Source organism: Cornus florida, unplaced genomic scaffold (genome assembly GCF_030987335.1).
Source record: "Cornus florida cultivar Cherokee Brave unplaced genomic scaffold, ASM3098733v1 CherokeeBrave_3.0.0_Hap2_Chr05, whole genome shotgun sequence".
In the NCBI taxonomy this organism is placed as follows: Eukaryota; Viridiplantae; Streptophyta; class Magnoliopsida; order Cornales; family Cornaceae; genus Cornus; species Cornus florida.
Genome location: NW_026775575.1, coordinates 113,655,763 through 113,683,571, shown reverse-complemented (window position 1 = coordinate 113,683,571; position 27,809 = coordinate 113,655,763). Strand labels below are relative to the sequence as shown.

At 35.5% G+C, this 27,809-nt stretch overlaps 3 protein-coding genes across 3 annotated transcripts; all 3 read left to right on the top strand.

Annotated features, from left to right (window-relative positions):
• The first annotated feature begins 7,394 nt into the window (after positions 1–7,394).
• LOC132308723 (uncharacterized) lies at positions 7,395–12,858 on the top strand. Its single transcript, XM_059806914.1, has 4 exons — positions 7,395–7,529; positions 7,709–7,787; positions 11,205–11,397; positions 12,459–12,858. The coding sequence occupies exons 2-4, from the start codon at positions 7,734–7,736 to the stop codon at positions 12,587–12,589; spliced, it is 378 nt and encodes a 125-aa protein (XP_059662897.1). The 5' UTR covers positions 7,395–7,529; positions 7,709–7,733; the 3' UTR covers positions 12,590–12,858.
• A 1,187-nt stretch (positions 12,859–14,045) lies between these two features.
• Positions 14,046–25,977, top strand: LOC132308719 (nuclear pore complex protein NUP133). The gene is made up of 8 exons (XM_059806911.1): positions 14,046–14,682; positions 15,125–15,249; positions 15,347–17,197; positions 17,824–18,542; positions 20,336–20,488; positions 20,715–21,051; positions 22,951–23,018; positions 25,036–25,977. The coding sequence occupies exons 1-8, from the start codon at positions 14,492–14,494 to the stop codon at positions 25,582–25,584; spliced, it is 3,993 nt and encodes a 1,330-aa protein (XP_059662894.1). The 5' UTR covers positions 14,046–14,491; the 3' UTR covers positions 25,585–25,977.
• Positions 25,978–26,351: 374 nt separating this feature from the next.
• Positions 26,352–27,719, top strand: LOC132308721 (chlorophyll a-b binding protein 37, chloroplastic). The gene is made up of 2 exons (XM_059806913.1): positions 26,352–26,577; positions 26,905–27,719. Exons 1-2 carry the CDS (start codon positions 26,432–26,434, stop codon positions 27,554–27,556), a joined length of 798 nt encoding a protein of 265 aa, XP_059662896.1. The 5' UTR covers positions 26,352–26,431; the 3' UTR covers positions 27,557–27,719.
• The last annotated feature ends 90 nt before the right edge of the window (positions 27,720–27,809 follow it).

Sequence of the window (27,809 nt, the reverse complement as noted above, 5' to 3'; positions counted from 1 at the left end):
TCCTCGACAAATCTGGTAACAAACGATCTCCTCTGATCTCGCACAAGCGAATCTCCTGCGGGACCAATTTGATTCCAATTGACAGCCATAAATAGGGCATCGAGCCGTTAAAGAAGGTACGAGAAAAAACCCCTAAACAGAATATTACAAAATGATTATGTGATACGATTACAAGTATTAATGTAATGACCCGGTCATTTCCTTCCTTTTATTTTTCCTCAGAATTTCACGGATAAATTTTTTTTGTCGAAATTTCCTTTCTGAGTTCAGTTTCTCGTCACTTAGCGTTGTCTCGAGTGCTCGGAAATGGTTTCTGAGACTCTTTCCTTTGGATTGACAACTTCCTTTGAGGACCGAGTCATTTCCACATTTTTCGTTTTTCGACATTATTCACTTTTCGTCCTTTTCCCTATTTTGTCATTTTCCCTATTTTGTCTTTTCCCCGTTTGTCACTTTGTTGGCGTAACCTCATTTTTTGTATTCAGAGTTGGTTTTTGACTTCACGTATCTTCATTCTAAGTGGTTTCCACGAAATATGTATATTTACTTTTGCAAGAAAGTACTCTGGTTGCTCCCGATGTCCATAGGGGCATGGATGCAAAGTTCTTTGAAATTATTTTCTTTTCTTCGGGTATTTTTCGTAAATATCTTTTGAAGATATTTTATTTCAGGGGTTTTTAAGAAAATATTTTATATTTTCATTCTGAGCCATTAGTGCAGTTTTCACTTTTTGGAGGGGCCATTGTGCAATTAATGAAAGTTATTGCAAAATTGCCTCATTTTGATCCTGGATCCTCGTACGGGATTCATTTTCACTTTTCGTCGAGTCGTGTACTCATGGAATTTCCTTCTGGTCGTTTTTCTCCAGTTTCAAAGTTTCATTTTAAGTGTGTTGGTCACTTAAATTGATATTGGAAGTAATAGGTTAATAATCCCTTGAAATATAGTCTGTTTAATCACCTTGTGAGCATGTTACTAATTTGATATAGAATTAGTACTTGAGACATCTTGAAATGGTAATTGGACTTAGCATGATATAGAATATCATTGACTTGCATAGCTTGGTTAGATATATCTTGTGTAGGTGTATAACTTGTTAGAATATTACAATTGTTTACCTTGGAAGCTAGTTACTAAATTGGGACTTATTTAGTACTTGTGGCATAGTGTGGTAATGTGGTTCAATTGTTGTAAAATATTCTTGTTTTGGTGTATAAATTGCATATTGGATATGCTATCTAGACTTGAATTCTAGGACATAGTTAGTGTGGATTCAACCTTATTTATGCATGAAAGATGGTTTTATGCATTAGTGGATTTGGTATAAGTTTGGTCTAACTTATTGATTTTTGTATAAGTTTTGGACTTTTTGATTTTGGAAAGCTTGTAAGAACATATTTCACGTGATGGCTAGGGGTTGGCTCTAGTACGGAGACAAGAGTCGTCTAAATCATTAGTGCGCACTAGGTAGTACCTTGTGGGTCGTAATTACCTGTAATAACTTATGCATGTGCGCACTAGGTAGTGTCTTGTGGGTCGTAATTACCCTGAAACACTTGCTTGGTTTAGTGACCACATGTCCTAGTCTTTCTACTTTGATTTCGCATTCAATTTCAAGTTGTTAATTATGGATTACTTGTAACTTGAGAATTGGTGTTTGCCTATGTATTTTGATCTCATTTAGTACACTTGAAACTGTATACTTGAACTTGTATCCTTGTTGGTGTATCTAAACTCTATCTAGTGTATTTACTCTTAGTATGTTTGTCTTGTGTGTGCGGATTTCATTTTTGTATACTTGTGCCATGGATACTTGTCTTGTGCGTATGTGTTTAACTTGGTATACTTGTGTTTGTATACTTGATTTACGAGTACTCTATACATATATCTTATACTTGTGTAAGTATTCTAGATATTGCTTATCCCGTTTAACATGATTTAGTATACTTGTGAGCATGTGTACTTGAATGTCGTGTATCATGTTTTAATACGGTTTAGTGTACTTAAGCATGTATACTTGTATGCCGTAGTTCATTTCAATTGCATGAGTAGCTTAGGATGATCCTTGAATTTCACTTTGACATAGACGTTAGGTGGCATGAGTCCCTTTAACATGTTTCACCTTAAGGTGATAGAATTGTAAAATGTTAGGTCGATGCATGCTCATTTCTTATGAGTATCTTTATGTTACTCACCCACGTAATGGGGACATTTTTCAGGTACCGGGATCAAGATTCGGGATTCACATCATGCTTGGATGATTTGTAAACTTGAAGTTCTCATTTCTTGTAAATGTTGGCTTGAAATGCCATTTATAGCTTTATATGTCAAAATGTGTAAATTTGATTCTATTTTTGTAATGTGTACATAAATACACTCTTTACAATGTATTTGATATGTATGAGATGAGGCCATAGGCCAATGACATCTAATTTGTATCCTATGTAACTTTTAACTTCATGAAATATTATGAAAATATTAAAAAATGCCGAGTCATTGCTTCACTATGCTTGCATCGAGTGTGGGAATTCCATTTTTATTCTTTCATAGGGTCTTATAAATCATGTTTGAAGTGTGGCCAAGGGTCAAACGGTAATTTGAAATCATTTGTTAATTTTAGTTTTCAAATTTCCCTTTTCTTGTTCATTTTTGCCTTTTTGCTCGTTGGGGGGTCGGATTTTGCATCGGTGGTATATTTAAGCCACGAACCATTGTAGCACGTCCTAATAGGTAAGTTACGTTTGCGTGCATGGTCGTTTCCGGGCAAATCTTCTTCTTTGGTGAAATGAGCCTCCTATGGACTCATTTTGAAACTTTGTTGCATAATCTGATCTAGGGGCTTTCTAGACTTGTCACATCAGTTTCATTTTCTTCTTTCGACATGGTCGCTTAGAAAAGGTGATTTTAGGGGGGGTTTCTTCTTTGTGTTTTTCCAGAAAATGTCTTATTGGTGCCAGAAATTCCTCGCAAAGTTCAATTTTCAGTTTTGCAATGTAGCAACTTTTTCACCCTCATTACCAGATTTCGTGGAGGGCCATTTTGGACATTTTACAGTGAGTTTTTTTCATTTTTTCTCGTGAAACCGGGTAAAAAATTTGATTTTGGGAGGGGTTTCTTTTTCGTGTTTTTCCAGAAAAATTCATCTTCTAACCCGTTTTTGCTCTCAGTTGCGGGCAGATTCTGAAAACAAATCTTGTAGCAGCTTTTTGGACTTTCTTAATCTATGCTGATCTAGGGGGCATTTTAGGGATTTTATAGTGTGTGTTTTTTTGTTTCCTTCCAAGCGGCCGGGTAGCAAACGTGATTTTAAAGGGGGTTTCTTCTTCGTGTTTTTCCAGAAAAACTCATTTAAGGGTCCGTTTTTAGCCTCAGTTCTGAGAAAAAAAAAAATCAAATATTGCTTGCTGTAAAAACACTATTCCTTCCCAGATTTCTTACTCAGAAAATAAGTTAATTTTTTTAAAACTTTGAGGCTTCATATCTTCATCATCCGGACTCCAAATCAAGTAATTTTTGACTCTAGATTTATTAGTTTTTGCTGGTCTATATAACTGTATGCACAGTTGCATCAAATTATATCTGAAAAGACCATTTTACTCCTTATAAAGTACCCTTGCCGCATTGATTTCAAACCCAAAAGTTTGATTTTATGAAGCTTTGGAGTTTCATATTTTCTTCATTCGGACTTCGAATAAAGTGATTCTTGAGTCCATCTTGATTAGTTTTTCGTTGTCCTTCCAGTGGTATACTCAGTGGCACCCGGGTCCACAGTTTTTAGAAATGACTATTTTGCCCCTAGGGGCTTATTTGTCATATTTTTGGTCTTTTGCTTCCACATCAGTTCTCATTGAGTTCCACAACCTCATGGAAGGTCACTTTGACTTCTTAGAGTCTTGATTTCTATTTTCGCTTCCGCATTTCGGATCTGTTATCGGGTCAAATTACGGTTCATCATATAACGCACTGGCTTGAAAAATCAGGACCGTCACAACTAACTTGATCGTCAGAGGGTCCTCGGCCGGCACTCCACCGGTGCCATTCGATGTGACGTCCTTTTGTTTTGCAAGTAAACGCCGTCGTTCCGAATCGCGAGAATTTTCGCATCAACACCATATATATGTGTAACAGATGAACAATTTAAGATGCTAAATTAATTAAGAATTAGATCTTTTTTATATATATATATATATATATTAAGTCTTAAGGTCGACACAGGAAGCATTAGATCATTAACATATCAGGTTGGTGACAGAGTAATTGAATTTGAAACTATGTATATGAATATATATGTGTAACAGATGAACAATTTAAGATGCTAAATTATAAAAGATCTAATTCTTAATTAATTTAGCATCTTAAATTGTTCATCTGTTACACATATATATTCATATACATAGTTTCAAATTCAATTACTCTGTCACCAACCTGATATGTTAATGATCTAATGCTTCCTGTGTCGACCTTAAGACTTAATATATATATATATATAAAAAAGATCTAATTCTTAATTAATTTAGCATCTTAAATTGTTCATCTGTTACACATATATATTCATATACATAGTTTCAAATTCAATTACTCTGTCACCAACCTGATATGTTAATGATCTAATGCTTCCTGTGTCGACCTTAAGACTTAACCAAACCTGATTTATTACTCATACTTAGAAGTTTGAATGTCATACCTGTCAACCGAAATCATTGCCATAGATTACAGAGGTTGGACACACACACACACACACAGATATATATATCTCTTATCGGATGAAACTAATTGATGGAAAATTAAAATATGAACTAAGGACCTACCAAATGATTTTCATGTTGCACCTACTCCACTTTACTCCATATGGTATGTGACAATCTAGTCATGGAAAATGCTTTGACCGGACTCAACCACTTAATTATTTATGTAAGGCACTTATAAAAAGTAGATGATTAGAATCCAATAATTAGCAAGACAAGACCAATGGTGCTGGAAACTTAGTGATATTGTTATGATTAATTGATGTCTATATATATATATATATATATATATAAGAATATACTTTTCTTGTAAATGAATAATCTTAAGTAAAGATCTATATATGTGTATGAATGCACTTTCATATATATATATATATATACTTTTCTTGTAAATGAATAATCTTAAGTAAAGATCTATATATGTGTATGAATGTACTTTCATATATATATATATATATATATATATATGTAAATGTTCCCAGTTATCAACATCATATATTACACTACTTTATGCTTGAAACTCCATATGAAGGATGGAAAAAGAAAGAATAAAGGTTAGAAATGTATTGATGAATTTAATATCTAATGATAACATGTTTGAACCAAACATGTCAAATCAATGGACACGAGGAAGTTAATTTCACTTGCTCAATGTTATTACTGTGTTAAAAATAAAAATCTTATTTGTACTTTTTGTACCCTTGTACTCTCAATTTTTTTTAAAAATATATTTTTATACTTCATTTTTTATGGGTAATTGCATTATTTTGTTTAGAAAAAACTCAAGCAAAGTACTAGAATATAAAAATACACTACAAATATCACATTTTAATTTTTTCCATAAGAAATTACCAAAAAAATGAAAAAATATTTTTTTTTATCACAAAAAATGAAAATAATAAAAAAGTTTATAACTTTAAACATTTACCAATTACAAAAAGGAAAAAAAAAAAAAAAAAAAAAAAAAAAACCCAGCTTTTATTAGGGTACACTTTCTCTTTGCTGTACACTTGTACTCCACTTTATTACTACTCGAATCACTTGATAAATTGCCTATATATCCCTTTTTTTTTCATAAGAAATTACAAAAAAATGAAAATTATAAACAAGTTTATAACTTTAAACATGTACCAATTACAAAAAAGAAAAAATAATTTTTTTTTATTAAATATGATCTCTCTTTTGTGGTACTTCACTTCATTACTACCGCGAGTGAGTGTTGTTTTTTTGGTACTAGTTGATAATGAAGAGCTATATGCTCTCTCACTCAATACCATGTGATCCTGGAAAATGGAACGTAAAGCAACTCAGCTACACATTTGACACGTGGACATAACATGTAATACGTATACAAGAAAACGGAGTGTTTCTAATATATACTGTACTCTCGTCCACACTTAAAAATCCTTGTGGACTTGCCACTCTTAATAATCACTCTTAATCATCAATCCCAATGGTTGTGATCTTAGATGGATTCGAGTGGTCCCACTTGGAGTTTGGGACACGATTAGCCAGCCCCACACTAGAAGTGCACAACACATATTGGGGCGCGCGTACATGGTCAAATTGCCCATAATTGCAGCTTATGTACTCTCTCTCTCTCCATGAATCATGAAGCTTTAATCCCTCTCCTGATTACAGGAGTATACATTTATAGCAAAAGTCGATTGCAATAAACATGTGTTTTTAAGGGTAGATTTAAATTTGGGAATTACTAATTCTTTCACATTAATTTTTTAATCGTTGTTGACTGTTGACTAATGAGAGGTGTGTATTATTTATATATAAATTTTAAAAAAATGAGTGTAATTTAATAAATAAAGGGATAGTTTAGTTTATATTGGCGAAATTTCATGAGAGGTTATTGTAATTTTTTTTTATTATTATTATTTTTTGAAGGGTTTTTTTTTTTTGGTAATGAAACCCAAAGTTACTCAATTATATGATGTTTCTTCTATGCTTGTTAAAATTAATCCAAATTCATGATAAGTATATAAGAGATCTAAATTATAGGACTCTCATTTTGGTACAATTAAATTTGATAGAAAAGTGTAAGATCAAATTGTAACGGCACAATGCGTTTAGATAACAAATCTATACGAAAACCTCATTTACCATTTATATTGATTAAAATGTTAAGTGAATAAGACGATTTGTAAAGACAAATGATTATTTTATTAGTGCAATATGGCATTTTGATCAATATAAATGGTAAAATAGGGTTTTGCACTGATGTGCCACATGAGTCACATGACAAATGGTGAGAGGATTGCCATTGTTATTTTTTATTAGTAAAAGCTCCCTGGGCTGCTTGTTAGAAGTTGCCAAAACTTGAAACATCAGAAATTTTCTTGCATTTTGCCCTAATTTTAAATGTTTGGTGAGAGCTGAGACAATGTGAGATATCTTGGTAGCGGTTGTACCGAAAAATGGGAAACTACCGCCGCAGCTGATTCTTCCCTTCCATTTACTTTGGTGTACGGTACCCCATTTTCGCACATGTCTGGACACGTTAGATGACATGATCGCTCGTGAAAGCGCGTACACTATTATCGCGTGGTGAATATCTTTAAAATCGAAGCACGCACACACGCAAACACACACGCACACGCACACGCGCGCGCGCGCGCGCACACACACACACACATAATTCAGCAGTCCGGTTCATCGAGACCAAAAGTGAAGCCTTTGGTACAGAGAACCATTCCGCTTTCCTTCTCTGAAGCCAATTCTCTCACCTTCAAATGTTGAAAAGCAAAGCCTGATAACCGACTTCTTCACAGGGTAAATCCATCTCAATCTCCTCATTTCAATACACACACCACGCTGGTCCACGCACATATTTGTGTGTGTATATAATTGTCTGTATATTTTATTATTTTTTGCTGATTTATTTAGAAAATATATAGTGGAATTTTAAGTAGATTCGATCTTAATGAGGTTTTATTGTATTTTGAGATTAGGGCCTTTTGAATACTGATTTGGGAGATGACCAAAGAACGGCCACCTGAGCCACTTGATTTCTTCATTTGGACTGTTGAGGTATATTCTGCTATTATTTTGTGTATACTTGATGCTGATCGTATATTATTGCACAAATAGGTCTTTTCTATCAGTCATCTTGATTTGCTATATGTTACATGTTCATGTGTAATTGAATTTATCATTATGTAATACTCTAGTTGCTTTTCGACCGTTTGGGTGGTGAGAAAATTCAGGGAAAGAAAGCAAAATTCAATTTTGTGAATGATATGGGTCCTGGGCAAACAGAAATCTTACAAGACTGGTGCTCAATCTCATACAACTATTTGGCTTAACTAAATATGGGTTATCTTATTCTGAGAAAAATTCAACTTAAAGAAATAAAAGGTTGAGATTTTTTACTTTTCTTTCACAGTTGCTCGCAATTAACTGAGAATCAGTAAATTTGGGATTAGAGTTTTGTTTCATTATTTGTTTATTTATTTATTTTGGCTGGGAGGTCTATTGTTCATGATATGTTTGGCGAATTCATAAGAAAAAATAGAAACATGTATTGTTGTTTAAATAATTGTTTATTAAATTAAGCATTTGGGATTTCATGTTAATTATAGTTTTGGCTTTTCCCATTTGTCATATGGTTGTGTTTGTTTCTTATACTGACCAATTAAATGAAAACACAATGGTGGGTGGGGGAAATGTTGTTTAGTTTGCTTGTTCCAGCTAATGATTTAATTCACAAGTTTTGTGGTAGATGAGATAAAAGTGTTTCTCTAGGGGTGTTGGTATGTATTCTGCACCACCCAAGATTCCAAGCTTGCATATTGTATAATATTAATACATTCATAACTTCCCCCCTCTTCTGTGTGTGTGTGTGTGTATGTGCACGCTTGTGTGTCTGTGTACTAAAATCAATAGAAACTTGGATATAAATGTATCGGTTGCACACTGTCTTTTTCTTTTCCTTCATCACTCATTTAACTGATCTCCAGTTCTTTTCACTTGCACTACAAAAAGATGTAGAACTGTAGTATATACTCATTAGATAGAAACTATGATTATTATTTTTATTTGATTTAAAAGAAGCCCATGATAAGGTACCTTGAGATCTAATATGGAGTGTATTTTTTTTTTTTTTTCCCCAAAAAAAAGTCATAAAAGAATATATTGACACAGTAAAGGACATGTGTGATGGATGAGCAACTATGGTTAGAACTGTGGAGGAAACAAGTGAATTCTCAATTACTGTAGGTTTATATCAAAGGTCTTAGTTATGGATGAACTGACAAGACACATTCAGTATGAGATTTCATGGTGCATTTTACTTGCTGATGATGTTATTTTAATGATAAGTGTGAATAAAATTGAATATATGACGTATTGATGTGTAACTTTAGTAAATTTAGATTGAGGCTAAATTATTCATAATGAAGGAGAAATTGGAGATAGTATTAATCATAAAATCAAGACTGGAATCTAGTATATTTTGTGATTGGCGTATCTAGCTAAGATCAAAAGGAAAATTCTATAAAACAGCTATTAAACCAACCGTTCTTTATTGGACACAATGTTAAGCAGCTGAGATGGATGTGCGGCAAGACAAAAAAAGATGGAATTAGAAATTAACAAATTCGTTATATGGTTGAAGTAGCAAAAATTGGTGATAAAATGACAGAAAACAGATTAAGGAGGTTTGGAAATGTGCAAAGAACACCACTAAGTGCACAAGTTAGGAAGAGTGACATGGTCCACGTTTAGGTTAATGTTAGGAAAAAGGGAGAACCAAAATTAAAGTGGGTATGAGTTAGTGAGGAAAAATATGATAATGTATGGTTTGACTGAGGTTATGGCCTTAGGTGGAGCGGAATGGAAAAACAGGATCCATTTAAGCAACCCCAAGTAGTTGGGAAAAAAGTTTTGTTGAGTTTTGTTAACATATGCACTTTGGTTTTCCTGGACACATAGTATGCATTAAGATTTTGAACGCGTGATTTCTAATATTCAGCTACTATGGGCTCTATACTTAATCATGGTTTATCAAAGTGTGTTTATTAACTTTAACTTCTCAAGGATACAAGTGGGACTTTAGATCATTTGACAGAAGGTTTATCTATACTTTTGTGGCACCCATTTAGATCCTAATAGTTGGCAGACGAGATTGCTGCTGCTGCTACTAATACTGTTGTTGTTGTTATTATTATTATTGTTGTTGTTTTTTATTATTATCATTGTAAGTAACAAAACAATAACCTTCGTATCAGAATGAGAAGCAAATAGGGAAAAAGGAATTTGGGTTTAGAACTAAATGCCTTCTTCCTTCTACAAGGGTCCAGTAGCACAATGATGTCCAGTCTTCATGGAAATTGGAGACGTGGAGTTTTCTGAACTCTATTAAGTTTAAGCACGACAAAGTGTCTTCTGTCAGGTTAATGATGTAAAGCTGGGAATTGTCCAATTGCGAGTATAAAGTGTCTGCTGTCAGAGTTTTATCTGTCATGACCTATATTTGTATAGAGAATGTCACCTTTTAGGGTATTGACATCTATAATATTTAGTGTAAATATACATTTCGTATTCTGAATGAATGACATATATGGAGTAGTAAGTTTTGATTTAAAAATGCCTCAGATTTCTCCAATTTCGATGACACAGAACAGCTGCCAAAAATGAAATTAGTATCTCATTCCATAAGAACTGACTTAACCCTGTATGAGGACTTTCCCCAAAGGTATTAGCATGCTTTTCTCAGCAAGTTCTTTACTTATAACTGCTGCAGTACAGATATCACACGACATAGATGAATGGAACAATAAATGACGTGAACCTGAAAGGATAATAATGATGCAACACACGTTGGATCTAATTTTCAGCCGGAAAGCAGTAAATCAAGCGGACATCACCTAAAAATACCTTTTACATAATTTATAAAAGATTCTAAATCTAACACCGTGCATCAATCATCCAACACAAACCCTTACACCAAAAAGGGAAAAAAATGCCCCCAAGTTGTTAACCCATTTCATCAGGAACTGATATTTAAGCTTGTTACTATCTCATTAAGTGTGTGAAGACAATTGGTTCATTCAAGTAGTGTCTTGACAGAGCTTGCATTTAGTAAATGATTGGTCCTCCACCCACTCCCCCCTGGACCCTCCCCTCCTCTTTTTGTTAGGCATAATGTTTTTTGGTGATTAATCATTTTCTCACTATATTTTGTGAACATTTGAACTTTTATGCAAGGAAGAGATTTGAAATAAGTGTAAAAGAAATTGCTTTGCAATTTGCTTGTTAATGGATTTTATTCAATAACTGAAATGAGCAAAAAGCAAGCTGTACCAACAAAGTTCAACTTAGAAGCTAACATTCTACAATTATATGAACAAGGAATCAAACTTTGTGGTTTTGATGACATAAGATTCATTGATCTATTTGTTAATTGGATCAATGATATGCCTCCTTACCTCTTTTATGGTTTGCCAGGATGTTGGTCTGTGGTTGGAAGAGATAAATCTTGGTGGCTACCGCCAAATTTTCAAAGAAAATGGTGTCAATGGAGAATATTTGGAGGGAATGTCCATGTTCACAACGGAACAGATACTTCGGTTTATAAGGCGCTGCCACATGAAATGGGGGGACTTCATCACCTTGTGCAAGGAACTGAGGCGAATCAAAGGTCCTTCCTCTCTCTCTGCATTTGTGTATATGTCTGCACCTTTGAACAAAGTTTTATTTAAAAAAAAAAAAAAACATGTTACCTGGTGCTATTTTGTCAATATAGGGTCTTGGAAAGGGTAAACTATACTGGATACAGATCTATCCTTTAGTATTATGTGCACAAAGTGGCTGTTCTTGAACTTGAACTCGTGTTTTCATGCTTGACAGTCTGAGCCTATATTATTGCTTCGAGCACCTATTTTAATGAAGTTCTACGTATGTCATATGAAAAGAATCATATGTTATTTTTTTGAGCTATGCTACTGGAGTAAACTCCTATATATGTAGATAGTTTCCCCTTCAGTTCACACTCCCAGTGTTAAGACGTGGGATTTTTTATGCACACATAAAGTGTGCCTATTTCTGAGTTACAGGAGCATCAAAATATTATTAGGCTCCACGAAGTTGGCAGTATATAGATAAATGAAGAGCTGATGTTAAGGAATGTCCAAATATATGTCAAAGATGTTACAGTTTTACCAGGAAACAAACAAATTCAACGGTTTTATATAAGATGTGCTTTCAATACTATATCAAATGTCACTCCTGTTTCGTGTTTTACTCCTTCCCACCAAACAAATTCAACAGTTTTACATAAGATGTGCTTTCCATACTATATCAAATGTCACTCCTGTTTTGTGCTTCACTCCTTCCCACATTGTATTCAATCAGTACTTTCGTACTTACAAATTATGTGTTGGGTCCTAGGTATGGTTGTTTGAGATAAAAGACACGTACAATTCCTAGTGTCATTGCTTCACAAGATTGAAAACTCATTGATATAAGATTTTATTCCTTGAAGATCAAGATTAAAAAAAGTGGGTTCCTTAATTATTGTGGAAAACACTTTATTTTATATTGGTGTTGCATTTATGGTGTCAGTATTGTTGCACTACTACCTTTTTTCACTCTAGTGAAATAATTTCTTCAATAAAATTTGTTGTGTCTGTATATCTACTATTTGCACTGGAGTGTGATTTAGTTTGCAGTTGTATTTACTGCCTTCAAATGTTCCTCTAGTGGCTTGCCTGAAAGGGGAGCAAAAGGTCCGCAGACCATGGTGGGCTCCACCTTTCCTCTCAGCAGTGTTTGTGAAGGTGGCGAAGCGCAACAGGCAGTCACGAGTCGTTTCCTTGAAGTTGGAACCTTGATCATAGCTCTGCTTTTATGAATGTACTATAAATTTTCTTTAAGAAAAACAAAGATTAGGAAACAATTTTTTTTGTCTGCATGTACTATAAATTTTCTTTAAGAAAAACAAAGATTAGGAAACATTATTATTTTTTTTGGGGGAAGGTATTGCTGTTTGTTTCTCTTCGAGGAAACCCTCTTTGTATGCAAGCCCTTCTATAAACTTTGTTTTTGTAATTGCTTCTTCTGTTCTAAATGTGTGGAAAAGAATATAATGATTTAGCTGAAATGATGGTAGTGTCAGTTAGCTGTGAGACAGTTCCCTTGCCAATGAAGGTTTCTCAGTGAGTTGTTTATTTCTGTTTGGGCTGCTTTGTTATATCAACAATCAGTTGTGTGGTTTTGAAAATTTTCGTGGTGGATGTCTGGTTCTTCTGAATTCTGTGTAACTTTAAGCAAGCAATAAAAATGGTGATGCTTTATTGATAGAGGTTTATGCGATTCTTCTTTTATACGAAGAGTAATCTTAATATTCGATACGAAATTCATTTGTGAATCTTGTCATACAAACTTGTGCTGCTTTATTTGTTCACTATCTCTATACATTGAAAATTGAGGAGAAAGTAGAGGGTATGTGGATGTGTGTTTATAATGTCAGATTTAGATTTAATTGGTTTTCGATATCATATTTTTGCATTATATATTTACTTGTATTTGTGGTTTTTTTTTTTTTTTTTTTTTTTTTCACTGTTTTATGGAACAAATGGCTGGGTATGTAAAGAGAGCTCGGATCGAATTGGTATATATACGCCCTCGTGACCCTCGGCTGCGATGAACCATTGTTTACTATCCTAATGCATGTTGCAGCATGATAACAACAATGATAACATTGTTTCTCATATTAAAAAATGTACATTTGCCAAAAGACAAGGAAGCAAAATCAATTATTTCACAGTTATGTTGGATTCGATCATCCATTGAAACAAATGAGGGCCTTTAAAATTGAGCAAGGAGACATTAAGATAGCTTTTGTTTGCTAGTTTAGGCAAAATAATTCATTTAGGTTCAATTATTTAAAGTATGGTTTTAGTTCAGAGTTGTAATATTTTAGATTTCAGTTTTAAAAGCATCTATAGTTCAGACACCACTAAGCTTTAGTCTAATAAGTGGTGTCTCTCCTCCTAAATAAAAAGATTTAAGGGTTTGGTTCGCAAAATGATAAATGAGCGTGCCCAGAAAAAAAAAATAATAATAAATAAAATGATAGAGTGATTGATATTTCTATAGATTTTTATAGGAATCATATTAATTGTTTTTTTTATACATCTCTTAAATAATATTTTTAAGCCAATATAATAGGTTCCATTGTATTGTGCAAATAAATAAATTTTTTAATAACAAATTTAAAAAAAAAAAAAAAAATTATATTCTGTTATACTAATTTTAAAACAACAATTTCATGCAACTAAACAAGCCATAAAAATACTTTTAGAAAAGTTTCTTACAACTTTAAAGTAAGATGCTAGACCAGTCAGACCCAACATTTTCAGTCATTCCATATACCCTACAATTCTAATTTTCTACTCCGTTGCATTTTTATTTTTATCATTCAGGCCAATAAACCCTGCATAAGCGCTCAATTCTTAAGATCCGACCCGTGTGATCATCATTATTCACTGCCCTCTCTCTCTCATGTTTGCTGTGAGTGACTCAGCGGAATTCAAAATAGTGTCACACTTTTTTTGATACTCCCAATTTTAGAAACCATAAAACTCCATAGCTCTCTCTTCAGTCTCCAAATCTTCGAGTACCAAAACCTCAGAAACTCTATAAACTCCATATTCATTTTAGTATTTCATGCTACATTGAACCCTAAAACCCTAAACCCTCTTCACACTCTTACTTTCCCCTCTTACTCAGTCATGTTCTCTCCTGCGACGAAGAAGTCCAATTTCAGCGCTCGAAAGGACCGTAATCTAGGGCACGCGCGCCCTGATTCGCCGATAACTCCACTTGCAGAGAATCGAAGCTCGCTTCACGACACTTCAATCCCTAATCGCCCCAGCACTGGCACTCCCGCTCCATGGGCCTCTCGCTTATCTGTTATCGCCAGGTATTGCATAAGCACATGTACAGAAATATATACACGCACACACAACACAATTACAGTTTATTGTTTGTTGTAGGATGATGTTGTGAAATACTGAAGTTCTTGGTGCTTGTTATACACACTTTACAGAATTTGATTATAATGGTTATCACACTAACTGTGGTAATGCTGATGATTTGTGTGAATCTTAATTGTAGTGTTTGCTTTGAGTTTTAGATTTTATTTAGTCTAGAAGCTTGGAAGTGTTGGGGAATTGTTTCGGACTCTGTTTTATGTTTGGAGTTAGTATCAGATAACATTTCTCTTTTCCTTCTATTGTCAAATGGAGGACAACGTAAAATACATGTCATGGAGATGTTATCAAGTTCCATTTACTATTGTGGTCACTGAATTTATTTATTTATTTATATATTTTTTTCTGATCATCTGTTCTTATTCTACCCAGAATTCCACCAGTCAAGAAAACTGGTAATCCGGATGATATAGATCCAATTCAACCTGTATATGTTGGAGAGCTTCCCCAGGTGGTTCATGATGAACAAGCCCTTCTCTTGCAGAAATCTATTCCTGGTTAGTACCGTTAGCTCTGACATTTATTTATCCAATCTCAGTTTCTTTGAAGGCAATGTTCCTTTGGAGGTGATAACATCTGTATTTCCTTTGCCAGGTGATCTGTGCGTCTCTGGCGGAATGGACAAGGGAACCTCTCTTGGATGGATTGTCTGTGGGAACAGACTCTTTATCTGGAGTTACTTATCATCTGCAGCTTCAAGAAACTGTGTCGTTCTTGAACTTCCTTCGAGTGTTTCAGGAAATGGAAATATTAGCAGAAATTTTTATCATGGAAATAGTTGGTCCCTCTGTGTTGTCAATTGGGATAGCACACGCACAAGCACGAACAAAGTTGTGCAACAGCGCAACTCTTCCGGTGTTGTTCTTTGTAATCTGAAAACTCGAGCTGTTGTATACTGGCCTGACATCTATTCTGAAGGTGGGACTACGTCGGTGATGAGCCTTGCATCTTCTGATGAGTCAGTGTTGACTTTCTCACCTGGTGATGGGAAGACCATTTCTAACCCGTGGCAACGTAGCAGACTTGGAAGTAGTTCAATTGAAGCAAGTCCTTTTAATTCTTTGGTAGCTTCTGCAATCCCTGATACTGGACTCTCCTGTATTGCCCTTGCATGTAGTACCAATGGCGAGCTCTGGCAATTCCACTGTAGCCCCAATGGTATTCAGCGTAAACGAATTTGTCAGGAAATTCTTAGTACATCATTGCAAGGCTCTAATGGTGGCCAGACCATTCGAAGCAATGGGTATCCGAGGTCAATAATTTGGCGTTTTCCGCATCTGTCTTCAGAGGGAAGTAGTCGGCAATTCTTTCTGTTGACAGATCACGAGGTTCAGTGTTTTGCTATTAAACTTTCTTCCGATTTTAGTGTGTCCAAGCTCTGGTCGCATGAAATTATTGGTACTGATGCTGATTTGGGTATCAAGAAGGACCTGGCTGGTCAGAAGAGAATATGGCCCCTGGATATGCAGGTTGACGATCATGGCAAAGTAATTACCATTCTTGTAGCTACCTTTTGTGAGGACCGGGCCAGCAGCAGATCAAGTTACATAGAATATTCACTTCTGACTATGCAATATAAATCTGGGGTGAATATTTTGTCAGACAGTACTGGGCTAATATGTGAGAGGGTTTTGGAGAAAAAAGCACCTCTTCAAGTGATAATCCAAAGAGCAAGAGTAGAAGATGAGGACTTCTTATTTACCATGAGATTGCGTGTAGGGGGTAAGCCTTCTGGATCAGCAATTATACTTTCACGGGATGGAACTGCAACAGTCTCGCATTACTGGAGAAACTCTACACGACTATATCAATTTGATCTACCTTATGATGCCGGAAAAGTTTTAGATGCATCAGTGTTCCCTTCAGATGACAGTGAAGATGGAGCATGGTCTATACTCACTGAGAAAGCTGGAGTATGGGCAATTCCTGAGAAGGCTGTTTTACTTGGTGCAGTTGAACCACCTGTGCGAAGCCTGTCACGCAAGGGGAGCTCGAATGAAGGATCTGTGCAGGAGGAGAGAAGAAACTTCTCATTTGCAGGCAACATTGCTCCTAAAAGGGCTAGTTCTGTAGCGCGGGATGTTGGTGATAGACAAAGGGCAGTTGTCACTGGGATCGCACAGCGAACTTCTCAAGATGAAGAATCTGAAGCTCTTCTGAATCATCTTTTCAATGATTTTCTTCTTTCCGGGCAGGTTGACGGCTCACTCGATAAACTTAAAAGTTCTGGGGCATTTGAAAGGGATGGAGAAACAAATGTTTTTGCTCGGGTAAGCAAATCAATTGTCGACACCTTAGGTAAACATTGGACAACAACCAGAGGTGCTGAGATTGTGGCTATGGCTGTTGTGTCTAACCAACTCTTGGATAAGCAGCAGAAGCATCAAAGGTTTCTTCAGTTTCTTGCTTTATCCAAGTGCCATGAGGAACTGTGTTCTAGACAGGGTATGATCAATGGCCCAATTTTCACTTTTGAGTTCTGTATTTTCCATACAGCTGGCGTGTGGTATACTTGAAAGCTAATATTTAATGAAGCTTTTTATCTTTTAGCATATGTTTGTGTGCATTGAATCCTTATCTTTGAGCCAATGTTGTTGTAACATAGTGGTTCCAAGTATACATGACATCTCAAAGCGGAGGGTGGGTTAGGGTACATTTTTAAGTGTCCGTTAAGAAGTGAAAATAGAAAATGAAGTAATGAAAAACAAAGTGGATCTGACATTTGGCAGCAGTTAAATGGTTATTGTAGTCTGAATATTAATGCAGTACTTGCAAAACCTTAGTAATTGGAGTCTGGAGGTGAGCACTAATGCAGTTTTGTTAAAGGTGCTTATATTACTTTTTTGAGTTTTCACTACCTTTATATTGTCTATGTTGTGTTATAAGCAACACTTTACTGTTTCCGGAAGGGCAGCTATAGATTTTTGAGAACTATTTCTTCTTTTGGAGCATTCTTAAATAGATTATGCAATCAGCTTCTTAACTGAGCTGTCATGCTTGATTGATTTTGTGTTATCATAAATATTATCTAATGCACTTATCAGACTCATGTTCTTTTCTTTGGCTATCAGGACAATCTTTACAAATTATTTTGGAACATGGTGAAAAGCTTGCTGGCATGATTCAACTGAGGGAACTGCAAAACACGATCAGCCAGAACCGTTCAACTGGAGTTGGCTCACCTTCTCGGAGTTCGAGAAGTGAAATTTCTGGTGCTCTTTGGGATTTGATTCAACTAGTGGGTGAGAGGGCCCGTAGAAATACTATCCTTTTAATGGATAGAGATAATGCTGAAGTATTCTACAGTAAGGTTTCAGACCTTCAAGAAGTATTTTATTGCTTAAATGGACAGCTAGAATATGTAATCAGCGTAGAGATGCCATTTGTGGTTCAGATTCAAAGAGCTTGTGAACTCTCAAATGCTGCTGTGACTTTAGTTCGCACGGCCATGCACTACAGAAATGAGCATCACATGTGGTATCCCTCGCCTGAGGGCTTAACACCATGGTATTGTCAACCCGTGGTACGTAGTGGATTATGGAGCATTGCTGCTTTCATGCTTCAGCTGTTAACTGAAACATCTTGTCTTGATATGTCTGCGAAATCAGATTTCCATTCTCATCTTGAAGTACTGGCTGAAATTTTACTTGAGGCATATTCTGGTTCTATCACAGCAAAAGTTGAGCGTGGAGAAGCTCACAAAGGCCTATTAGACGAGTATTGTAATAGAAGAGACACACTTCTTGACTCCCTTTATCAGCAAGTCAAATGTTTAAAAGACAAATGCCAGGTTAATCTCGTTCTTTCCATGCTGTGATCCTGATGGTAGCTTTATATGCATCCTTGTAGTGACTTGGGCGGTAAATATTGTATTGGTTTGTTTCTTTTCTTATCCATATTTAAACTTCATTTTGCCATCTTTCAATTTAATTTATATTTTTGGATTGGTTGGGAATTGGGATTGGAGCTCTGTATTAGAATTTGTTGAGTTAATTTGCAATGTCAACTATTATACATGAAATGGTGAATTTCTGATAAATCCCCTGCCCAAAAGAGTGAATAAACGAATAAATGCTCACGACAATCTTATTTTGCTTTGACGTGAAAGTTGTGCAAGCACATTTCAATCTTGGCTGAGTGAGAAAACTTGTATTATTATTTAGATTTTGTGATAGTTATTCTGTTTTCCCCTTCTATTTGTAATTTTGCACTGATATTTCCTTCTTTTTTTCTTTTTTCTTTTTTTTTTTAACTTTTTATAAATTCACATACGTAAATTCAATTTGTTTTTTGTTTAAACTTGTCAATCAGTCATGTAGGTCACCTTGGATTGCTATGAGGGTCTGGTTGGATGTACATCTTAAAACCTTGATTATGGTAACCATTGCTTTGTTAGATAAGACGTATCCTCTTTGGAAGCCAAAAACTAAGACTTTGGGCACTATGCTTTGTCCAAAAGTGTCTGTTGTAGTTTGAGTCTCTTATATTATTTGCACTTTTGTCATTATTTGCTGATTAGTTTTGTCAATTTTTTTTGTAACTAAAAGCAAGAAATATTTAGGTTACTTTAGCTGTAACCTTGCAGATCTTGTTTTACTGGGGCATGTTACCATTCTGTAGCAGTAAACTTCTCTTTCGGTTTTGATATTTATTAATTACTTTACTTGGGCTGGGATTTTTTTATTTAAGACTTCCAAGTCTGTAAAACTGGTTGCGATCACGTATATAATTTGAGGAGGAGGAACCAGGTGGTGATTAATAGATGTTATTTGTGTTTGCATGATGAGGCGACTGTTGATCACCTTCTGCTGCATTGTAGCATGGCTAGGGGCTGTTGGGACTTGATGATTGGGTTGTTTGGGATCCCGTGGGTGATGCCTAGCTCTACTAGAGGGTTGATTGACGCTTGGAGAGGATTTTCAGTGGGGGCTCTCATTCGGGACGCTTGGAGGGCTACGCCTCTATGTGTTTGGTGGTGTATTTGGCTTAAGAGAAATAGGAGATACTTCGATGGAAAGGAAAAGCCTATCTCTATGCTTAAGTTCTCTATTCTGTCCACTCTTTTTTGTTGGGTTTCAGGGAGGGATTTTCGATCTGTAGAGGAGTTGGTTGTTTTTTTGGCCTCTTTGAAGGCTTGAGGTGTTTTGGCCTTGTTTTTTGTACTTGGGCCCTGCTTCCCTTTTGAGCGGTTCTTCAATAAAATTTACTTATCAAAAAAAATATATATACATAATAAAAAGTGTCACAACTGAAACTGAAATAATTCAGAATTGAAAGTTAAGTCAAAACTGTTTGAAGACATTAAACTTTTGTTGTATTAAAGATGCTGAAGTTTGAAAATTTTGTCGAACCTTGGTCTAGATACCTTTGCTAGTTCTTTTTTTAATTATCTTGTTGAACCGTTGATCATCTAAAGTCCTAAACAGGAATATGAAACTGTTGAGCTGTAATGTTGAATTATTGATGCTAGTGGTAATTCTTAGAAAATCTGAATATGGAATGAATAAATTATACTGTGTAAGAAAATGGTGCTGCAATTCACCTGTTTCAGAATTTTAGTATAACATTATATTATCTTTGCAGGATTTAAACGAAGGAACTGAAGAGCAAGTTGAAGTGATCCTCAGACAGCTTTCCTCAAATTTGTTGTCTATTGCAAAACGGCATGAAGGCTATCAAACCCTGTGGAATATATGTTGCGATCTCAATGATGCAGAACTCCTTAGAAATCTAATGGTATGAATATTTTTTATGTTAAATTAAAAAATTATTTACTAGGCTCTTCATTTCTAATTGCTCATCTCTTGAAAGTAGTGTAACACGTCTTCGTTGTATAGTTACTATTTGTGTTTTAGTTTTGCTCTCGATTACTCTAGCCTGTTGATTCATTTCCCCTCCTTATGCTTTATCTTCTTTCATGCTCTAATCTTCCCTAAAGAATTCTTCATATTTTGATGCGCAGCGTGATAGCATGGGACCTAAAGGAGGGTTTAATTACTTTGTGTTTAAACAACTGTATGAGGACAAGAAGTTTTCCAAGCTTCTAAGACTTGGGGAAGAGTTCCCCGAAGAGCTTGCCACTTTTCTACAGCAGCATCAGGATCTCCTCTGGCTTCATGAAATGTTTCTTCATCAATTCTCCTCGGCTTCCGAAACTCTTCATGTATTATCTCTGTCTCAAAATGATACCTCAATTTCAAAAACTGAAGAGGGGACTGACTCTTATGACAGTGAGTTGGAACCAACACTGGCAGAAAGAAAGCGTCTTCTGAATCTGTCAAAGATAGCTGCAATGGCAGGTTTTGTTGTCTACTCTGTAGATTTACTTCTGAGATATGTTTTTAGCTCCTTTTTTTCTGTTCCAGTTATTTTGCCAGCACATCCTTGATCAAGTACTAATTTTCTGTTCACCATTGTATTATATTCTGTTTTTATTGGACGGGTGTTATCTTCTTGTATGTAATAAATTATATAGGAAAACCAGCAGAAAACATATAACCTGCGATTTGACATAAAATGTAAAAAAGTTGAATACCAATTAATTTGTTGGCTTTACTTTCAAATTGAAACAGGATAGTTGTTGTCGCATGATTCTTTTCTACAAAGCAAACTATTTTGTTTAGTAATGATATAAAGTTTATAAGAATTTCTTTGACAAATATTATCATTGATCTTTTGACTGGTTATATAATCTTCATTGATATATTTTCTGTAGCGTGATTTTTGTTTATTTAATTATTGATTTATAATCTTTATTAATTATTTCATATTGATGAAACATGTCTGTGCATGTCATATTTGGTCCTTCTTCATACGTGCCTTGAACCTGTTAACACGTATGACAGCTAAAATTTTTAAAAATTTCTTTGACCAATATTATCATTGATTTTTTGACTGGTCATATAATCTTCATTAATATGTTTTGCTGTAGTGAGGTTTTTGTTTATTTAATTATTGATTTATATTCTTTACTAATTATTTCATCAATGTAACAATGTGTCTATGCATATGTCATGTTTGGTCCTTCATATGTGCCTTGAACCTGTTAAACACATGACAACTATTGGAACAAACTCTGAATCCAAGAGGTTTCTACCTAGGAAAAAAGGAAACTCACCACTTACTGGTGAAAGAGGAGAGAGAGAGGACAAATTGAAGCCTGTGTGTTTTCTCACGTTCTTTTTGGGGACGCTAGATTCAGCATGTTGGACGAATTGAGTTGCTTTGGTTTTGATTAATTTCAAATGCATGAATTTCATCCTCCAAATTTGTTGGTAATCTTTTATGTGATTTTAAGTGTCAAATGATCAAGTCTATATATGGAGTTCTGGTACTCGAAAGAAATCAGTAGTCTGAATTTGGAGATCGGATATGTCATAATCAAGAGTGCAAGGCATCAATTTTGAGTTCCTTTGTAGCTGAATCTTGAATTATGATTGTGATTCATTATTTTAATTTCTGATAATTGAAATTTTGAGTGGACTAGAGATCTGTCAAACAGTAAACTATGGGAATTATAGTATTTGTTTGCCTGAAGTTGACAATGGTAGGACTAGTCCAAACCAAGTGGAGGATGCTACATTGACACTTCAGATGAAAGGTATGGAGCTGCTTAGTCTGTTCTGTAGACTTAATCCAGGCTTCCTGGGTTACTGAAAGTTGCATAGGTGGTTGTTCACCTTCCACGTTCAGTCAGTTGCAATTAATTCAACAACTTTCAGAGCTTTTTAGGTTGAACCTGAACTTGGCATTCTTCGTGTTCAATCATCGTGAAGTCAGGCTTCACTGAAGACCTCTTGAAGTTGTGTTGTGAGAGTTAGATGTTATTTTTTTTGATAATTTAGAAATAGCTTACTGTAGATTGTCTGCCGGAAAGTCAATAAAATAATAGTGGAAAGAGACTGTAAATGATGTTGGTATCAATTTTCTTTTCATTTTATCTTAGTTTCTTTTTACGTGTCATTTTCTATGTAATTCCTGTGGTTTTGGGTTATGGAGGTAGGGAGATGCTTCGTCTGCAAATGCCTTCGATTTTTAAACTTTATGTCTGCTATTTATATAAATTTAATTGTCTTTTGTTTTTCGAATTTTTAATAATTTACTCAAATTCTCAGTATTTGTTATCTTAATTTTTGAATGGGGCTCTCTTATTGGAAGTGATAGATGGTTTTTTGTTTTTGTTTTTTAATCATTAACAGGAAAGAACTCTGATTATGAAGCAAAGTTGAAGCGCATTGAAGCTGATTCAAAGATTTTGAATTTACAGGTTTGTTGTGTTTTACAGATTTTATGGTTACCTTGTTTTCTTTTTTGATTGAAGGTTATCTATGGATGTGGTTTCTACTTCCGTACAATTTTGCAATAGTTTCCTGAATTAATATTATGCTCCCTTTGTTATAGAAAAATTCTCCGTATATGAAACTCTGGCTTTTTCAGGAGACATGGATATAATGGATTTAAACTTGTGTGAGAAGTTTAAACTTCCAAAACTAGCCCTTCTTTCATATTATTTAGGATAAATTGCACGGACCTCCCCTATGGTTTGCCATAATTACAGGGACCTCCCCTATGGTTTAGGAAATTACTCGGACATCCCTTATCTTGAATATGTTTTGTTTACCAAAGCAAAAAGATATAAGGTCATTCAGGGGAAAAAGAGTGATATAAGCTTAAGATTGATTTTTTATGTTAACCTACAGTAACTGAAATTTTATTTTTGTCCTTAGATTTTCTCACTTTGATTACAATTTCATTATACATGTATGTCTCAATGTCGAACTGAAGCTTCTCTCTTTTCTAAAAGTCCTATTATTATCCTAGGGGTCCTATAATAGGTTTTCTCCATATCTATAATGGCCGTATTCTTCTAAACCTAAAAGTTTCCTATATGACTTTCATTGAATAGCTCTCTAATTTCACCATCTTTTAAGAATACTCTTACATTCTTGATGTACTTAATAATGTTGTTGGTAACACTTCAAACCTTAACAGGGATGTCATGTAGTCTAATAGTTCATCTTGTTTCTATTTTCCTCAACACCTTTTTTATTTTATTTATCTCACTCCCTGATCTTGAAAAGGAAAAAAAAAAAAAAAATTGATCTCCCCAATCTCTCTCAAATTATTATATTCTTCTAAACCCAAGTTTCCCATATGATTTTCATTAAATAGCTCTCTAATATCATCATCTTTTACTAATACTCTTACATTCTCACTCCTAATGTACATAATAATATTATTAAAGTCTCTAGTTTTCCGATCCCTTTGACTTTTCAGGTATATATATATATATATTATCTCATATTTTGTACCCATTATAGAATATTGATCGCCTTATGGACTGTACTTGGACTTGTCTCTGTACTTTTAAACTTTCTTTTCATATTTGCAGTTTTTAAAGGTTTTTTCATTTTTTTATTTTATCTAAATTTAGAACACTCAATTTTTGTTTTTTTTGATGTTTTGAACATCCTCGCTCCACCACTAAGTTCCTTAATTATGACCCTTGTCCTGTTGATTCTCCAAGAATCTCTTTTGATATTCTTGTCAACAATAGCTCTGATATGCCACTACAAATTCTAGAATAGGTTTCCCAATTTCATTCCTCTCTTAATCGCTCTGTCTTCAGTGTACCATCTCATTCCCTTCACTATGTTTCCTGAACAGTAAAGGGAAAAGAAGACTGAATTAAAAGATGGCTTAATGTCATGCCAACTAAAAAAGAAACTGATGTCTTTTTTGTGGATGTCTAACCCAGTTGCGTTGAGAACCAAACCATGAAGATTGTGTTGGTTGTGGACTTTGATACAGTGCCAAGCTGCACCCTTAAATTTTTTTACCTGTTTTACCACTGGGTGATGCATTCTCCACTTCGGTATTTATTCCCCTAAGATGACACCTATTACAGTGCATTATAAAGTGAGATTCTAAAGAAAATTAGTCTCCATAGGTTTGTAAAAATAATTGAAAAGGAGGCAGCAGAGAAAAAAAAAAAAAAATAGTAATTATATCCAGAGTGTTAGTATACATTGCAAACCCAGTTTATGATACAATAACATTTTCTGGACTCAATTTGGTGTTGCAAACCCAGTTCAAGCTCGGGTATTGAGCTGCTCAAATTTGTTCTCTTGCTTGGCTTGATTTTAAAGGACATGGATGGTTAGTCTGGGATCTTTGAGACTGTTCAATGATAACTAGAATATGAGACATTATTTTTGTTAGTCTCTTGATCATGTATCTTTTATCAACTTTTCCCATTTGCTTCTGGTTGACTCTTGTTGCAGGAACAGATTTTAAAACTCTTTCCTGACAATGAAGAGAAGCAAAACATTGGAAACCGGCTTCTCCCCCCGGCCGACCTTATTAAGCTTTGCCTTAAAGAACAAAATTCAGAGCTGTCATTGCTGGCTTTTGATGTGTTTGCATGGACCAGCTCCTCCTTTCTCAAGTGTAACAGAAGCCTTTTGGAGGAGTGCTGGAAGAATGTTGTGGATCAGGATGATTGGGAGAAACTCTATCAGGCATCCATATTACAGGGGTGGAGCGATGAGGAAACCATACGGGTCCTTGGAGAAACCATGATCTTCCAAGCTTCGAGTAGGTGTTATGGACCCGAAGCAGAAACTTATGAAGGAGGGTTTGACGAAGTGCTTCCATTGAGGCAAGAGAATATAGAGCTTCAAACATTGAAGGATTCAGGTTCTTCTGTGGAAGCAATTTTGATGCAGCACAAGGATTTCCCTGATGCCGGCAAGCTGATGCTGACTGCAATCATGTTGGGCATAGCCCAGGTTGATACTGGAGTGGAAGAGGGCCCTTCCCCAATGGAGTGAAAAGAATGATTCACACATACGATAATGTTTAGAGATAGAAACCAATATGAGTTTTTCTTGTTTGAATTAAAGTAACGTGCATGAGCCTGGTATAGTTGTACTTGGTGAAATAGGTGGGGCATTGGTACATGGATCGGATCATGGATTGGTATCAACCCACCCTAAGCACCAAGGTTTTTTTTTTTTTTTTTTTTTTCCCTCTTTAGGTCAGTTTAGTTAGTTGGAAATTGATAGTAAAAGTGCAAGGGAAGGGAATGAAATGAAAACTACTTTTCTGCATTTGGTTAGCCAACAGGTATTGGGTAGTGGTAGTTCCCCTGCCCAACACTTAGGGAGAGGATCATTACACTATATTTGTAAAATGTTACGTAAAATATATTTCTTTTTCCGCTATTTTCATTCGAAGCCATTTTTGGTCCTCTAGAAAGAAGAGGCCAAAAGGTGAAGGCAAATGTTTGTGGTGCATGATGAACTCGTGAAACCATCCACCAACCAAATTTGTCAGAGCCACGTGGCAGATAAGTAATCACTCTCAAATTATAATGCAAATATAAGAACCAATCAGATCATATGGTCCACAAGGCAGATAAATAATTACTCTCAAAATCACATGGAAATCCGAAAACCAATCAGCTGGGCCACATGGCAGATATATAATCTCTCTCAAAATCGTGATGGAAATCTAAGAGCCAATAAAATGGTGGTGACATGTAGATTTCCTAATCTACAATTTATCTCCAATTCCTTTTATAACCTCGCCCTCCACAGTTCACTTCCACAACTACAAACCGTACTACTCTCTGCTTACTACAACCCATACAGAGAAACAAACATCAGCAAATTAATCATGGCAACCTCTGCAATCCAACGATCAGCATTCGCCGGTCAGACGGCTTTGAAGGCACAGAATGAACTCATAAGGAAGGTTGGCAGCTTTGGTGGCGGCCGTGTCACCATGCGACGAACCGTGAAAAGTGCTCCTGAAAGCATATGGTTTGTAACTTCTATAACCATTGCTATATAGTATCTTATAAGAGCATCATTATATTACTCTTATAGCAAAATCTCTTGTCCAAAAGAAAAAAAAAAAAAAAGCTAGCGATTTGAGTCTCACCTTGGTGTGTCTAAGTGAGTTTTTTCTTATTCTGCTTACCAACCAATAAATAAATAAATGTTATTAGCATTGCAAATCTATTTTACACTAAAAAGTTTAGAAAATGTATGACATGGGATTTACACAAAAACTCACAAGCACAGATTTGCTGCATCATTGTTGTCTCAATACAATCTGATCCATATGACCTGTTAATGTTTTAAAAGGTATGGGCCAGACCGCCCGAAGTACTTGGGCCCATTTTCCGAGCAAACTCCATCATACCTGACAGGTGAATTCCCTGGTGACTACGGATGGGACACTGCTGGGCTGTCAGCAGATCCAGAGACATTTGCCAAGAACCGTGAGTTAGAAGTCATCCACTGCAGATGGGCTATGCTCGGTGCACTTGGATGTGTCTTCCCTGAAATTCTTGCAAAGAATGGCGTAAAATTTGGTGAGGCAGTTTGGTTCAAGGCCGGGGCCCAAATCTTCTCAGAAGGTGGCCTTGATTATCTAGGCAACCCAAACCTTGTCCATGCCCAGAGCATCCTTGCAATTTGGGCCTGCCAAGTTGTGCTCATGGGCTTTGTCGAAGGGTACCGGGTTGGAGGAGGCCCACTTGGTGAAGGACTGGACAAAATTTACCCAGGAGGGGCCTTTGACCCACTTGGTTTGGCTGATGATCCTGAGGCATTTGCAGAATTGAAGGTGAAGGAGATCAAGAACGGACGTTTGGCTATGTTTTCCATGTTCGGATTCTTTGTTCAGGCCATCGTCACCGGAAAGGGACCAATTGAGAACCTCTACGACCACCTTGCTGATCCAGTGGCCAACAATGCATGGGCTTATGCCACCAACTTTGTACCAGGAAAGTGAAAGTAATCAAGTTCTGTGCCTCAATGAGATGTAACATTGCTAAAGTGGAGTTGATCAGTACGGATGTAATATTACTAGCAAAAACTGGTTATCTTGAACTATATTGCACTTGAGTGTCCACCACCGTCACTTTTTCGCTATAATCTAAATAATTTCTCCTCAATGTTGATTTCCAGTATAAGTATTTATCTGCACATAATAAACATATAACTTAAAAAAAAATCTCTGCTATATTATATGCACAAATAAACAT

Excerpts from the sequence above, each read along its gene's own strand:
- LOC132308719 (XM_059806911.1), top strand. The coding sequence starts at position 14,492 with ATGTTCTCTCCTGCGACGAAGAAGTCCAATTTCAGCGCTCGAAAGGAC. Across the intron at positions 21,052-22,950 it reads AAAGATAGCTGCAATGGCAG|GAAAGAACTCTGATTATGAA; the intron begins GTTTTGTTGTCT and ends AATCATTAACAG. Across the intron at positions 23,019-25,035 it reads CAAAGATTTTGAATTTACAG|GAACAGATTTTAAAACTCTT; the intron begins GTTTGTTGTGTT and ends CTCTTGTTGCAG.
- LOC132308721 (XM_059806913.1), top strand. The coding sequence starts at position 26,432 with ATGGCAACCTCTGCAATCCAACGATCAGCATTCGCCGGTCAGACGGCT. Across the intron at positions 26,578-26,904 it reads AGTGCTCCTGAAAGCATATG|GTATGGGCCAGACCGCCCGA; the intron begins GTTTGTAACTTC and ends ATGTTTTAAAAG.
- LOC132308723 (XM_059806914.1), top strand. The coding sequence starts at position 7,734 with ATGACCAAAGAACGGCCACCTGAGCCACTTGATTTCTTCATTTGGACT. Across the intron at positions 7,788-11,204 it reads TCTTCATTTGGACTGTTGAG|GATGTTGGTCTGTGGTTGGA; the intron begins GTATATTCTGCT and ends ATGGTTTGCCAG. Across the intron at positions 11,398-12,458 it reads GGAACTGAGGCGAATCAAAG|TGGCTTGCCTGAAAGGGGAG; the intron begins GTCCTTCCTCTC and ends ATGTTCCTCTAG.